We start from the raw sequence: 13322 nt of genomic DNA on the forward strand, positions 1-13322 counted from the left end.
AGAGAGAGAGAGGAGGGAGGGAGAGAGAGAGGAGGGAGGGAGGGAGAGAGGGAGAGAGAGGGAGAGAGAGAGAGAGAAAGAGGGGGGAGGGAGGGAGAGAGAGGGAGAGAGAGAGAAGGGAGGGAGGGAGAGAGAGAGAGAGAGAGAAAGAGGGGGAGGGAGGGAGGGAGGGAGGGAGAGGGAGAGGGAGAGAGAGAGAGGAGAGAGAGAGAGAGAGAGAGAGAGAGAGAGAGAGAGAGAGAGAGAGAGAGAGAGAGAGAGAATACGAAAGTATAAGGCCATCGGCCCCTTGCAATGGGGGTATTAAATAATATCACGCGCGACAAAGGTACGGTACAAAAACGGGTGGAAAACCAAACCCGGAAGTATTATCTACTTGGCCACATCCAAGTCGAAAGTGTCTTTAGTCTGAGACCAATGTCAATGTAATCGATCGCGTTGCCGGATAAAGTTGCTGCTTTTAAGTCGACACAACGGAGAAACATTTTCAGCCTTTCTCCAGTCTCGAGGAATGTTCGTAGTACACGCACATAGTCATGCAGGTCTTTGAGAAGTTGCTCAATTTCTTCTTTGAAGCGGGCCCGATTCACTTGCGAGAGAGAGAGAGAAGAGAGCTGGATGGACGGTTTAATTGTATAACCAGTTAATTGTTTGGTTGTTAAAATGATAATAAGATTAAAAAGAGACAGATCTGAGAGAGAGAGAGGGGGGGGCGGGGGTATCAAGTGATTTGACACATATCTGATAACAAGTAAACAACGCACTTCAAGTTCAACTCACCAAAGACCTGGTCTCAAATGCCTAAAACAGTCTGAATGGAGAATAACAATGTCAAAATCGTAAATGGTCAAGGCCATGGAGGTGGCTCGAGTGCAGAAATCACCAGCTGACAATTTTTGACTGCGATTCTAAGGTTGAAGATAAAGAATTAATTAAATCAAACTGTTGTCACTTGTTCTTATATAATCAAAGCTTCGTGTGATGACATAATGTGAGTTAAACTTGCTTTCTGTCATTAAAAAACAATTTTTTTTATATGAAAAAATCGACGATCGTGGTGGAAGAAAAACGTGACAGACATACCTGTGTGTCACTTCAGACGGCATTTTTCACCATAAAAAGATCGAATCGAGTCAAGAATCAATGTATTGATTTCCAATTCTTAAAACTTTATCAATTCCTATTGACGTTACGTGCGTGTCAAATATTTGTTCGTTTCTTGTTTATATAGAGCGTCATCAATTGTGCTCAAACGCAACGCGTGGTGTCATGTTTGGGTGATAGCGATCGATGTTAACTTGAAAGAAATATCCGCATCCAACACACGTGATTAACCTCTAATCTGAAAGATTTTATGTTTTAGTTCTTGGATTAATCAGCAAGCGAACATTTTAAACTCTGATGCAGCAAGAAATTTACATTGATTTTGCGGAAGCGATATGGTGTCAACAAACCGTTGCGTTTGGACACGAAAAAAGAACAATTTATGTGTATTTTTCACTCCATTTTTTTTAGATTAAGTCCGGCATGAAAGTGAAAACCACTTCAATTTAGAATATTGCGAAATTTGAAGACAAAGCGCGCGATGGACGCCGAGGATAGGCCGAAAGGTAAGGTTTTTATTTTGGCGTCATTTGTTGCGTTTTTGCAAATCCAGCGAAATTATGGATAGAATATGAAGTAATGACCACATTAGGCTTTCGAGTGCTGAGTTCTGTTTCTCTGATAAAACTAGAGATCCTGTCTGAATAGTTGTGCTTTCATCAACACTTCCCTACGTTCCTACATTTGTCAATTTTTGCATTGTCATGTGCATTCATGCCGATCATGTGGTGTCACTGTTACGTTTTTGGTTTGATAGAGCTAAGTACGTTTTCAACCATCAATGATGCATCCCTTCATGAAATCACTTCGTGAAGTACCCCTAAAAGTCATTTACTGCGATTTACAAGATACGTGGTTGATTATGATTTATGGGATGCGGGAGATCAAACGCAACTTTACACCAAGTCCGAGGTCGTCAGCGTTATGTTTAAACTCGGTTCAACTAAATGTCTTCTAACATACACTAATTTTTGTGGCAGATTGAATTCTATGAATTAACATCATCATTGGGTCTGAACTTGTAGACCCTTATTGTGTCTGATCGCCGAGTGCTAGTCCAAACATAACTTGTCTCTGCTGCCACGGTTGGTGTAATGTTAGGTTTGGGCACTCGGTTTTTTACTTATTTTATTTTTGGTAAAGAAAAATAGATGTAGAATTTAATATTGATATTATCTGTTTCAAATAACTCCCCCCCCCCCCCCCCCCCCCCCCCATAGAAACCACGTTTGTGTTGTAGTTAATGTGATCCATGTCCAAACACAACATAAGTGACATCGGTGTCAGCTTGAACTGTCACAGTGTTGTAGTGTAATATTGAGTTTAAACATAAACCTGTGAAATAAGTCTCTTCTTTCAAATGGGATAATGCTTTAGTCTAATTGTTTGCAATGCAGCCCAGCACAACAAAAATATAATCTGTAGGAAAAATGCATTATACAATTTCACCATAATCTGTTTGAACATAACTTGACGCCGGTTCTGAGACACCCCTCGGTGTAATGTTAAGTTTGGATAGGTTATTTTTGTTATTCTAGATCATCAAAATCTTTTTGCATGTCCGGACCTAGCATGCATAGCTTTTTTTCCCCTTCTAGTTAGTGTTTTTTTGTTTTTTGGTACTTGTGGTTGGGAATTCATGTCCAACATAACATGACACCAACGCATGAATGTCAGGGTATGTCATGTTATGTTTGGGCAACATTTTGTGACTTTTTCCGTTTTTATAGTTTCTTAGTCTATTTTCATCTAGCTTTCCTTTTTATCTAGCATTTTGTACAGGTAAATGTAGACTATACATTTTTTCCTTTTAATTGGTTTGAACATGGTCTTAAGTTATGTTTGGGCATTTTTTCATGGTACAAAAACTTTTTCTAAGGTTGCCCCTCACCTATTCAGTGAACTTAGCTCTGTAGCAGCCTTATATGTGCACACAATGGCATCTGAATTGGATGGCTTACTTACACCCATAGTTCCAGAGGATGTAATTTTATCTTTTGTCACGGTGTCATGTTATGTTTCATGGCGTCATGTTATGCTCAAACAGCACATTTTCTGTGCAAACATAAAAGATTAAGTTTACACATCAGATTATTTGGTGGCTAATAATTACCTACCATCACTGCATGTAGATAGCTGTCCTCCTGTTCTTTTATTATGTTTGGTTTTGCCACTTTAGCCTGATTAAGACTGTGTCACGGCGTCATGTTATGTTTCATGGCGTCAAGTTATGTTTAAGTGTTTTAATTTCAGAATAACTTTTTCTAAGGTTGTGACTTGGCTATGCAGTTAACTGTGCAATGTAGCTACCAACGCTATGCACACAATGGCTTCTGAATTTGATATTTTATTTGCATCTATAGCTCCAGATGATGTAAGTTTATCTTTTGTCACGGCGTCATGTTATGTTCAAGCATGGCTACTTTTTCTTTTTTCCCTCTCATTTAAAGACAAGGTAACACATCCACTTTTTTATTTTTTGCCAAAGGAAATAATGTATGTAACAATGTTTTATTATTATTTAATGCCAAAATGATTGATTTGGGCGTGTTCTTGGTTTAATTTTTGGCATTTTCGGGTATTACGCAGCATCCAGTGAAGGATGGCTCTATTATTGATTTAATTTGATGACTATAATTAGTATTTTCATTATGATATTTTGGAGACACACAAACATTATCTATGTTTTCTGTTTTGGACTTAGTATTGATGGTATTTTGTCTTTGAACTCCATGCTGCATTTTGACTTAGTGTTTTGGTGTCATGTTATGTTTAAGCAATTTCAAGCTCAGGTATTTGACCCAATTAGAGATTCTTACCTGCTTATCTTGTTTGTATTGATGGATGTGTGGCCTAGCAATAAAGAAACACCAACAACATTTCTTTTTGTTTGTTCTTGAATCATTAAATTGCCTGAATCTGAAATTGTGATGGCGTCATGTTATGTTTGAACATTGATATTATTTTTGTAAATACATCTAAACGATGGCTCAAGTGTGGAAAACATTTTTCGTAGAAGTTTAGCATGACCATACCTAGTAAATTGTCACGAAATTGTCAGCTTGTAATAACATTGAAATGTGTTCTTGCATGTCACACTCATTGGTATCACCTCCATGGCCTTGACAAAATGCCTGAGAAATTATGGAGGTAGCGAATGCATCAACAAGAGACTATTAGTATTACTAAATTTGTCAGACAATTTGTGTAGGTGTACTCAAAAGAGACACTACATGTAGCTCACGATCTTTTCAGAGGCCACTTCACACCATTAAGAACTTCTAGTATTGTAGTAATACGAAACTATCATAATTTACATTTTTCCTTGTATTTAATGGGCACCAAGATGTTTTGCTGAGAGGTTTTGAAGTTTTACAAAACTATCTTGATACTTCAAACAGACTGATGACTCATGCTCGTCTGAAGCCGTTAAATTGGTTTATTTGCTCAACACTGACAATGTTGCCTTCTTGAAAATAAATATAAAAGTCTGGCAATACAACCCTTAATTGGCTCAGAAATGATCAATCAGTTCTCCGAGCACAAGCAGGCAGTGAGTAGCAAGGCACCTATAATGTGATACAAATCTATAAATGCATAAAAAAGCAAGCATACGATACATTTTATCGCATTAAACCTTTTAGACAATCTAACCCAAGATAAACCCCTTCAACAATAAAAATTAATTAAGGGGGTGATTTGGGTCTGTCATGGTATCAAATCTATACAATCAAGCTACACAGGAGGGGAGGAGGGAAGGGTGCGAGAGGTTTGGGGGGGGGGGGGGGGGGGGGGTAAGATTGAAAAATGATTACAACTGATGATGTCATGCCCTGAGCTTGACATTTTTATGTTCTCAAATTTTCACCTATCCTTATCTATAATATATGCAATGTATAATCATCTGCTGAATGAAAGAATGCCACTATTAGTATTACACAAAGAAAAGTTGACATCCCTTTAAAACAAAATTACAGTGGAACACACCCCCCCCCCCCCCCCCCCCCTTTTTAACACCCCCATTTCAGAAAGCCTAAGGAAACCCGTGTGGCCAACTGCAGTCCCCCTCCACTGCCAGCTGTACGGAGGAAAGGGGGACCCGGAGAAGACAGTATCATTTGTCTCGCTGTCCGGGCTGACAACAAAAGACGTTAGATCCACAAGAAGGAGAAGATGACCCCCCCAATTTAAGACCATGTTTTCATAAGGCCTAAAAAAAAATAGGTCTGTTTACGGTAACATAGGCCAAAAAAATAGGGTCGGTAGGTCGGGATTTTTTTTTTTTTTTTTTTTTTTTTCCCCCCAAAAAACCATATTTTTACTTTAGTAAAAATTTTACGTTATTTTGCACAAAAAACAAATTTTTTTTTTTTTCCCTCTAAATGCCAAAAAAAAGTCTAGGGTCGCGCGAAAAAAATAGGGTCGGTCGGGTTACCGTAAACAGACTATTTTTTTTTTGGCCTAACCTGTGTAAATGTCCCGTTACTTTAAGACTCCCTCCTTTTTAAGACCTGATTTTCTCACATTTTTGAAGGGGAGTTCCACTTTAGTACCAACAGCCGCATAGTGATTTGGGCAGATAATTACACATCTAACATACACTTTAGTACCAACAGCCGCATAGTGATTTGGGCAGATAATTACACATCTAACATACACTTTAGTACCAACAGCCGCATAGTGATTTGGGCAGATAATTACACATCTAACATACACTTTAGTACCAACAGCCGCATAGTGATTTGGGCAGATAATTACACATCTAACATACACTTTAGTACCAACAGCCGCATAGTGATTTGGGCAGATAATTACACATCTAACATACACTTTAGTACCAACAGCCGCATAGTGATTTGGGCAGATAATTACACATCTAACATACACTTTAGTACCAACAGCCGCATAGTGATTTGGGCAGATAATTACACATCTAACATACAGTTTCTTTTACAATGTTTACATGAGATTGAGAGCAAATTATGTATGACATTGCAAGTCACTCAGTTACACTATGTCAAGAAGCAGAGAACAGGAAGTCAAACATTGGGTGTTTCCACCTTCCCTGAGGTATGACAAATAACACAGCACTTACGCTGTGTAATGCACTGCATTAACACACATTCATAATCATAAATATCACTCAGCAAAAGGTGTAGAGCAATCTTCTACCTTTCATAAATACTCCTTTTTTTATACTAGATCTTCAGCCACGCACAAGACACTGAAAGGAAACCAATGAAACTGTTAATAGTTCAACTAGTATTGTTGTTTGGGCTAAAATATAGACACTGACTGATTATAAATTAATGTGCTGCTACGAGTAAAACATCCAAAGCTTACCTGCATCATCATTTTGAGCATAGGAGTAGACGTTGGTTCGACCAATCCCAGTCCCAGGCATCTCTCTGTTGACTGCTCCTTGACCTCTTCGTGGCCGAGGTGGCGGTGGCGGAACATGACTCAATCGAAACGACTCATTGGAACTCCGTGACAAGGGCGAAGAGGACCTAGTTTGGGCGTCAATTTCGCTGTATGTGCTGTCACTTCCAGCTACACTGCTAAAGTTTGTTGGCCATTCTGCCACAAAGTCTGCGCTGGGAGTGTCCTCAATCTCATAGATGCTAGAATCCTCATTTGTGGCAATACTGGCTGAAGCACCGTCTGAGGCAGAAGGGTTGTTAAACATCTGACACTCTGTGTCAAAGTCCGAGTACTTGAAAGGGTCATCATGGAACGGCGAGCTAAAGCCAGGTGTAGGCAGGCCTTCGAAAGGCGTGGAATGCAGTTCTCCAGGCAAAGCATCTTCCGTGGAAGACTCGCCGAGGTGAGAGGATTGTGGGAAGACAAAGCTGGTGGCAGGGTCTGTGAGGATTTTGTGCCCAGGCCGGGGAGGGATAGAGGGGGGTCTGTTGCGAACAACAGTCTCTGCAGGGAGGGGTGGGGGAGCTGTGTGCGGAGGGGGGATGTTGTACGTGGGATCAAGCCCGATGTACTCACCACTGCGTTCTCCGTACATGGGTTCACAAGGTGGTGGGTGTCCTCCCTCGGCCTGCGGCTTTGGTGTGAACGCCATCAGATCCGACTGCGGTCTTACCATCCCTGGCCTGTCCTCTTTCGCCGCTTTAGTGAACCACAAAGCTTCATAAGGATCTGAATCTCTTTGCCCTGCAGACTTACGAGAGCCAGTGTCCTCAGTAACAGAACTTACAGCAGACTCTCCAGCACCACCAGTGTCCAGACTTGTGGAGGCGAGTTCACCAGAGCTATCCCACACTTGCATGGGCTGCAGCACTGATGGTTGGAGAGCTGCAGGAACGTGAGCTCTGTAGCTCTGAGAAGTCTTAAAAGGATCAAAACTGCTGACGAACTCTGAGCTTCCCACATCTCTGGGCTTCTGGATCTTTGCATAGTCTTCGTATGTGTCTGACCCACCAAAGGCACTGTCAAAGCCATCGTCGTAACCATGCCCACTCACGTTTGTCTGACTGCTAGGCTCTGAGGGTGGTGCCTCTGGCTTTTCTAAGGCAAGCGCCTTGTTCAGGGAATCACTGTTTTCGTAGTAGCTGTCATCTTGGGTCTTCATCACTTCATCCATATCTGTGGACAGAATCCCTTGTGGTAAGAACCCTGCCTTGCCTGCTTCATGGCTGAAGGAATCAGAAAACTTCCTTTCATACCACTTGCCATTGGACACAGCATCTCCGCCACCAACCTTTGATTGACTCAAAGCATTCTGCTGATGCTGCTGCTTCTGTTTCTCCTCCTCCTCCTCCTGTTCCTTCATCACCATCTCAGTCACCATCCTCTCCACCTCATCAGCGCTAGGAGGAAGACCTTCATCTCCTTTGAACATACTAAGGGGCTGGTCAGATCGTTCCTTCAGCGAATGTTTCCTGGGCCGCGGGCGTGGGGTCGGTTTTGGTGTGTCACCAGGCGACTGGTCCGGAGGGCTTGTTGGTGAGGTAACATCATTTGGCAAACCCTCGTTCTCACCCAGGTGGACGGACTTGCGGACATTCCTTCGTGGCATTGGCTTGGGGCGTGAGTCTGGGGATTTCTGGCTGGGCAGCGCATCCAGCTCACGGAACGATGACCGCATGCTGGATTTCTTGGGCGGCAAGGAGGGAGGAGCCTCCGGGTCGGGACTCGGTCGAGGTGGAGGGACATCATATACATCATCCGATTCCATCTTCACTAAACAGACTCTAGTAATGTGTGGGGTTCAATGCAATGCCTGCGTGAGCTTCAAAGACTCAAGACTTTGAAGCCCTCAGTCTAAGCTGCCAGTGTTCTGTGATTCACCCATCTGAAACCAAAATGCACAACATGATGAGAGATAGAACGGGACTGTATTATCTTCTGAACCTTGTTCTGTATCAAACATTTGCCTAATTATTATTATGTGTAGTGAACATTTGAGATTGTGGTTGATAACGATAGAGTCATTTGAATTGTGTATTGTGTACGTGATTGTGTTGCATTTATTTAAAGTTTATTTGTTTTTAAATGTGAAATTGTTGCTGTTATGAAGATTATTATATTTAAGATTGATTTAACTTAAGGCGCTTACGTTGTGTATTGTTGCTGTTATTAATTTAAGATGATTATATTTAAGATTGTAAGGCGCTTAGAACTATTTTAGGATTTGCGCCCTATAAATACCCTTATTATTATTATTATTATAATTAATGATAACTTTAACCCATCTGTCCAAGCACCGGCACGGTTGGCCTAGTGGTAAGGCGTCTGCCCCGTGATCGGGAGGTCGTGGGTTCGAACCCCGGCCGGGTCATACCTCAGACTTTAAAATTGGCAATCTAGTGGCTGCTCCGCCTGGCGTCTGGCATCATGGGGTTAGTGCTAGGACTGGTTGGTCCGGTGTCAGAATAATGTGACTGGGTGAGACATGAAGCCTGTGCTGCGACTTCTGTCTTGTGTGTGGCGCACGTTAAATGTCAAAGCAGCACCGCCCTGATATGGCCCTTCGTGGTCGGCTGGGCGTTAAGCAAACAAACAAACAAAATCTGTCCAAGCCTTGGATGGTCTGACCACAGAGGACACAAAACTTATGAGTATTAGTCAAATGTCTAGCGCATGTTTAACCGTTCACTTACTGCATGCAAACTTAGTGAAATGTGAAATGTTTTCCCATGGACACTTTAACCAGATATATATATTATATATAATAATATATACTTCAGATGTCCTAAAAATAGAGACTTTGCCAAAGTTTTGAATAGTATCAGGCACTTCTGGTGTAATACTACTAGAACTAGAAAATAACGATGTGGGTACACAATTTTTGTACTCTTCTTTAGTAATACACAAGGCCATACCGGTCAATAGACCCTATCAGTATTCCAAGTTCTCGCTTAACAGCTATCTGCGAAAGCTGATGTTCATGATTCTTGCAACGTTTAAAGCATAAGAGCAACTGTCTCGCGGATATCTCACCAGAGCTGCTTAGATACCAAAAAGGGCGCAGGGGTTGAAGTTGAGCTGGGGAAAAGTTGTTGCTTAAAGTCCCGAAAGTACAGTAGCTAGTTTACACAACAGTGGCAGGCATAATAAAGAGTAAATGGAAGACAATTTAGTTTACTCAGACATGTGTCAAGCTATCAGATCATATTTTTCAATTACCTACTTATTTAAAAGTTCTTCAAAAACAACAAACAAAATGTGTAACTCACAGTAAGTTTTTGCACTGGTACAATAAAGTAAAAATAACCCTTAAAAAAACACAGTGCGTCACTTCCTATTATGTACCAGGCCTCAGGTAAACCTGTCATATGCGAAGACGATATTACATAAATGTGCTAAAATAAATTTGTTTACGTTGTTGAAGGTGCACTTCTTGACCTTGTAAGAATCTAACCAGTTCAGTTTACACTTCCTTGATAACCAAGCTTTCCCCTGCATACCACTCACTGGTGACTAGCACTTGAATGAATGAATGACATGCCCTTAACTGAATTATCTGTTCCTTTTAAATGTCAGGCCATAAAACAACATCACAAAAACATTTGAATGTGTGTTTGTTTGAATCTGCGTGTGTGTCCCTGTGCGCATTTGTATGGTTCTCTAATTTCTAAATAATAGGACCAAGTGAAAAAAGGTTTAGCAACCAACAGTTCTTCCATTTTTGTATATATTCTAGTTTCTACAAATGTGTGAACTTGCATTTGATTTACAGAGCACTTTTGCAGACATTCTCAGGTTTTTATTTCTCTCAGGCTCATGTGCTGTCATAGTTTTTCAGAAACATGATGATTTTAGCATGTTTGATACAAATCTGGTAATTTCGCTACTTTCTTTAGTGTCATTGAAGTCAGTGTTATGTCAAAAGTATACTGCAAATATTGACATGATGCTTGCATTTGCAACCAAATACAAGAAAAAGTAAAATTACGAATTCACAACCACAATTAGAATCTTCAAAAGAACTGACTAGACATTTGCTGAACAAAATACCTACTAGTACTAAGATTAATACTAAGAGCAGTTAAACTTAATGTGAGCTTTAGTTTTACTCAATAGTCTCTCAAAGTTGACAAATTGATGCTACAGAACAGAGTTGATTCTTTTACTTCTGGTACAAACTCATTTTACATCATAATTTTGAAGACAGACTAAGCATCTGTAATTTCTAATTACATGTATGCAGTTAGCTCAGCTAATGTTAACTTGATCTCGTCTTCGCCTTGAATTAAAATACATAATACCACAAACACAGTACAACAGTTAAATGCAGACAGAAGAAAACATACTCACTGCATGACTAAAAACATGCAGTAAATTTTGTGACAAATGGTGAAACAAACCAACCAAATGATATGACATACAAACCAAACCTTGCACAAGCTAAGAAAGTGAATGTAGTATTATGAGCTAAAAGTCATACTTGGCAAGCAAGTGGCAAACGATCCCCGAACAGATGACAGTTGGGAACAGAACATTCCGGCCTCATTGATTCAGAGAACGCCTACATAGCCAAGCATGGACTATACAATGTAGTGTGTACCACTGCAGCCGCCAGGATGTACATGCACTTGTAAACATCCATTGTTCTATCCTATCAGGAAATGATCACCTACATCAGGTGAGGGGGCGGGGAAGGGGGAGGGGCGGATTCTGTCGCACATTTGATGATGTGGAGCTGGAAGGGATTAGGGCAGGTAATTATGTATGTGTCACTTGTGTGTGTGTGTGTGTGTGTGTATGCTGAAGGGAGAGGGAGATGGGTTGGCGAGGGTGTGAAAGGAGGTGTGGACGGAGGGAATTGAGTGAGAGGGAAGATGGTAACATCATGTGATGCCATTTGTTGGGTAAGCTCTAGCAGGTTGAAAATGACATTCAGCCCATTGTCAATGTTTGGCCAGAAGCCCGACCCCAGGGGACTATAGGCACAATGGGATCTCGCCGCTGTCTACAACCCGTTTATCACCTGCATTTGTCAACAGAACTGCATAGCATTATCTGTGGACTTTACACGCACAGAATTCATGCAGTTGTAGCATTCATGAAAGAAACTACAGGTACAAAATACAGCTCTACCTTGTAAGTTGTATGTATTTCATAATGTTATTGTCTTCTCATCTGTAGGTAAATTTGCAAATTATGTGATATATGTCAAGTTTGTTGAAACTGTGGCGTTTGAACACATATTAATTAATACTAATATTACTAATTCACAAAGTAAGAGCTTCTTTTCCCCTACTAGCATAAAACTGTCAATTAGCATACATAATAAATTGCAAAATGAAAGTAAAAATAGAGGTAACAGGAACAGTGCAATATGTTGCAAAACACGGGTTTTGTAATACTTGCACTAGTTGCAGTTGCATCAATACGTACGATTATTTTAATGCTTTTTTTTTATACGGGCTGCCTGCTGGCACAAGATTGAACATCAGCCGTCCTTTCTTATTACTGCCTGACCCGAGAGCGTCAGTTCCTGTTGATCTTCGGGATTGCACTGAAATAACGGTACGAAATTTAAAGGCTGAAAGTAAAACAGTAAAAGGGAACAGCAGTGTAAAGTCCCTGTAAATTTGTATACTCAACGTGACACTGCCACTGGCAGAAGTGTCACAGATAATTTTCCCTGTAGTTTTAACAACTAAACAAAAGAGTATCGTCTGATAAACACAATGTCCCATCAGCCAGATTTCAATCATTTCTTACCTCGCGAAACCGCTGGGATAAGGCAATCCGGATCAGAATGCTTTCTCCATAAAGTCTGTCAACAAAGTTTCTCTTTCTATCGTACGGAGACAACTTCTTCCGTGTGGACCCTCAGGAACGCGCTTACTGCAGTTAGCGTACAGTGATTGGCTGATTTGCTACTTGTTGCGTCTGCTACTGAATCTTCAGTGGCAAAATCTCTAAATAAAACACGAACATTAGAACGGTTCTGCATAAAAGAAAACTTTATTTCTGTGATAAGGGTTAACAAAAAACCGCAGCTCAAATAAAATTATACAATGCAAAATTCAAATACAATATTCGTCGAAAACAACAAATGAACTTTATGCGTGGATGCCAGCATGGTGATTCATGCACTTCTGTCGTCTGCTTCTGCGGAAATCTCTTCAAAATCATTGTCTTTGAATGTACGTGTTAGAGTTTAAAACTTAATCTACATCATCTCTCGCTCTGATATATTTTTTAAATTTTAACGTCTCCCTTGTTCAAATAACATTGTGAAGGTTTTCTTTTTAAAGCAACTTTGAAAACTTAATGGTTGTGCTGTTGTACGGGACACAACTCTCTTTACACAATGTGAAATATGTAGCTGTTATTTCCCTTGGACGATGCACTGTTCACTGATCTCAAAATGTGCACTGTTCTACTGTCTCCTGTTTTCTCAGGGGTGCATGATTTGGAAGGGGGAGGCGGGCCACGGCGGGGGTTGGGGGGTTGGGGGGGGGGAAGGGTGGCCAAACGTCCAAGTACGGCCGAGGTATCCCTTGGGGATATATATGTAACTTCTCTGGGACAAACACATTTGTGGTCATTGTAGAGAGCTGAAAAGGTGAATTCTAGAGAAAGAAACATTTGTTGGGTATCCTTTGGGGTGGTCATTTTAAATTAGGTGGTCGTTTTCGAGGGTGCAAGTTCAACAGTATATAAGTATAAGCTGTTAAAAGGATTGATAAGCTCAGGTAAATTCACCGACTTTGTTAGGTGTAACCTGCAGTATTTGTAAATCCAAC

The 13322-nt window shown here is 40.7% G+C and overlaps 1 protein-coding gene across 1 annotated transcript in view; it reads right to left on the minus strand.

Moving 5' to 3' along the window:
• The window catches only part of LOC138969514 (arf-GAP with Rho-GAP domain, ANK repeat and PH domain-containing protein 1-like), a 134973-nt gene extending 122559 nt beyond the window's left edge, over nt 1-12414 (minus strand). Inside the window, exons 1-2 of the mRNA XM_070342329.1 lie at nt 12292-12414; nt 6448-8413 (exon numbers count right to left, since the gene is read on the minus strand). Of these exons, the coding sequence (XP_070198430.1) occupies nt 6448-8296 (1849 nt within the window). The 5' untranslated portion in view covers nt 8297-8413; nt 12292-12414. The remainder of the gene's footprint in view (nt 1-6447; nt 8414-12291) is intronic.
• Nucleotides 12415-13322: the final 908 nt, after the last annotated feature.

Source organism: Littorina saxatilis, linkage group LG6 (assembly GCF_037325665.1).
Source record: "Littorina saxatilis isolate snail1 linkage group LG6, US_GU_Lsax_2.0, whole genome shotgun sequence".
Lineage (NCBI taxonomy): Eukaryota > Metazoa > Mollusca > Gastropoda > Littorinimorpha > Littorinidae > Littorina > Littorina saxatilis.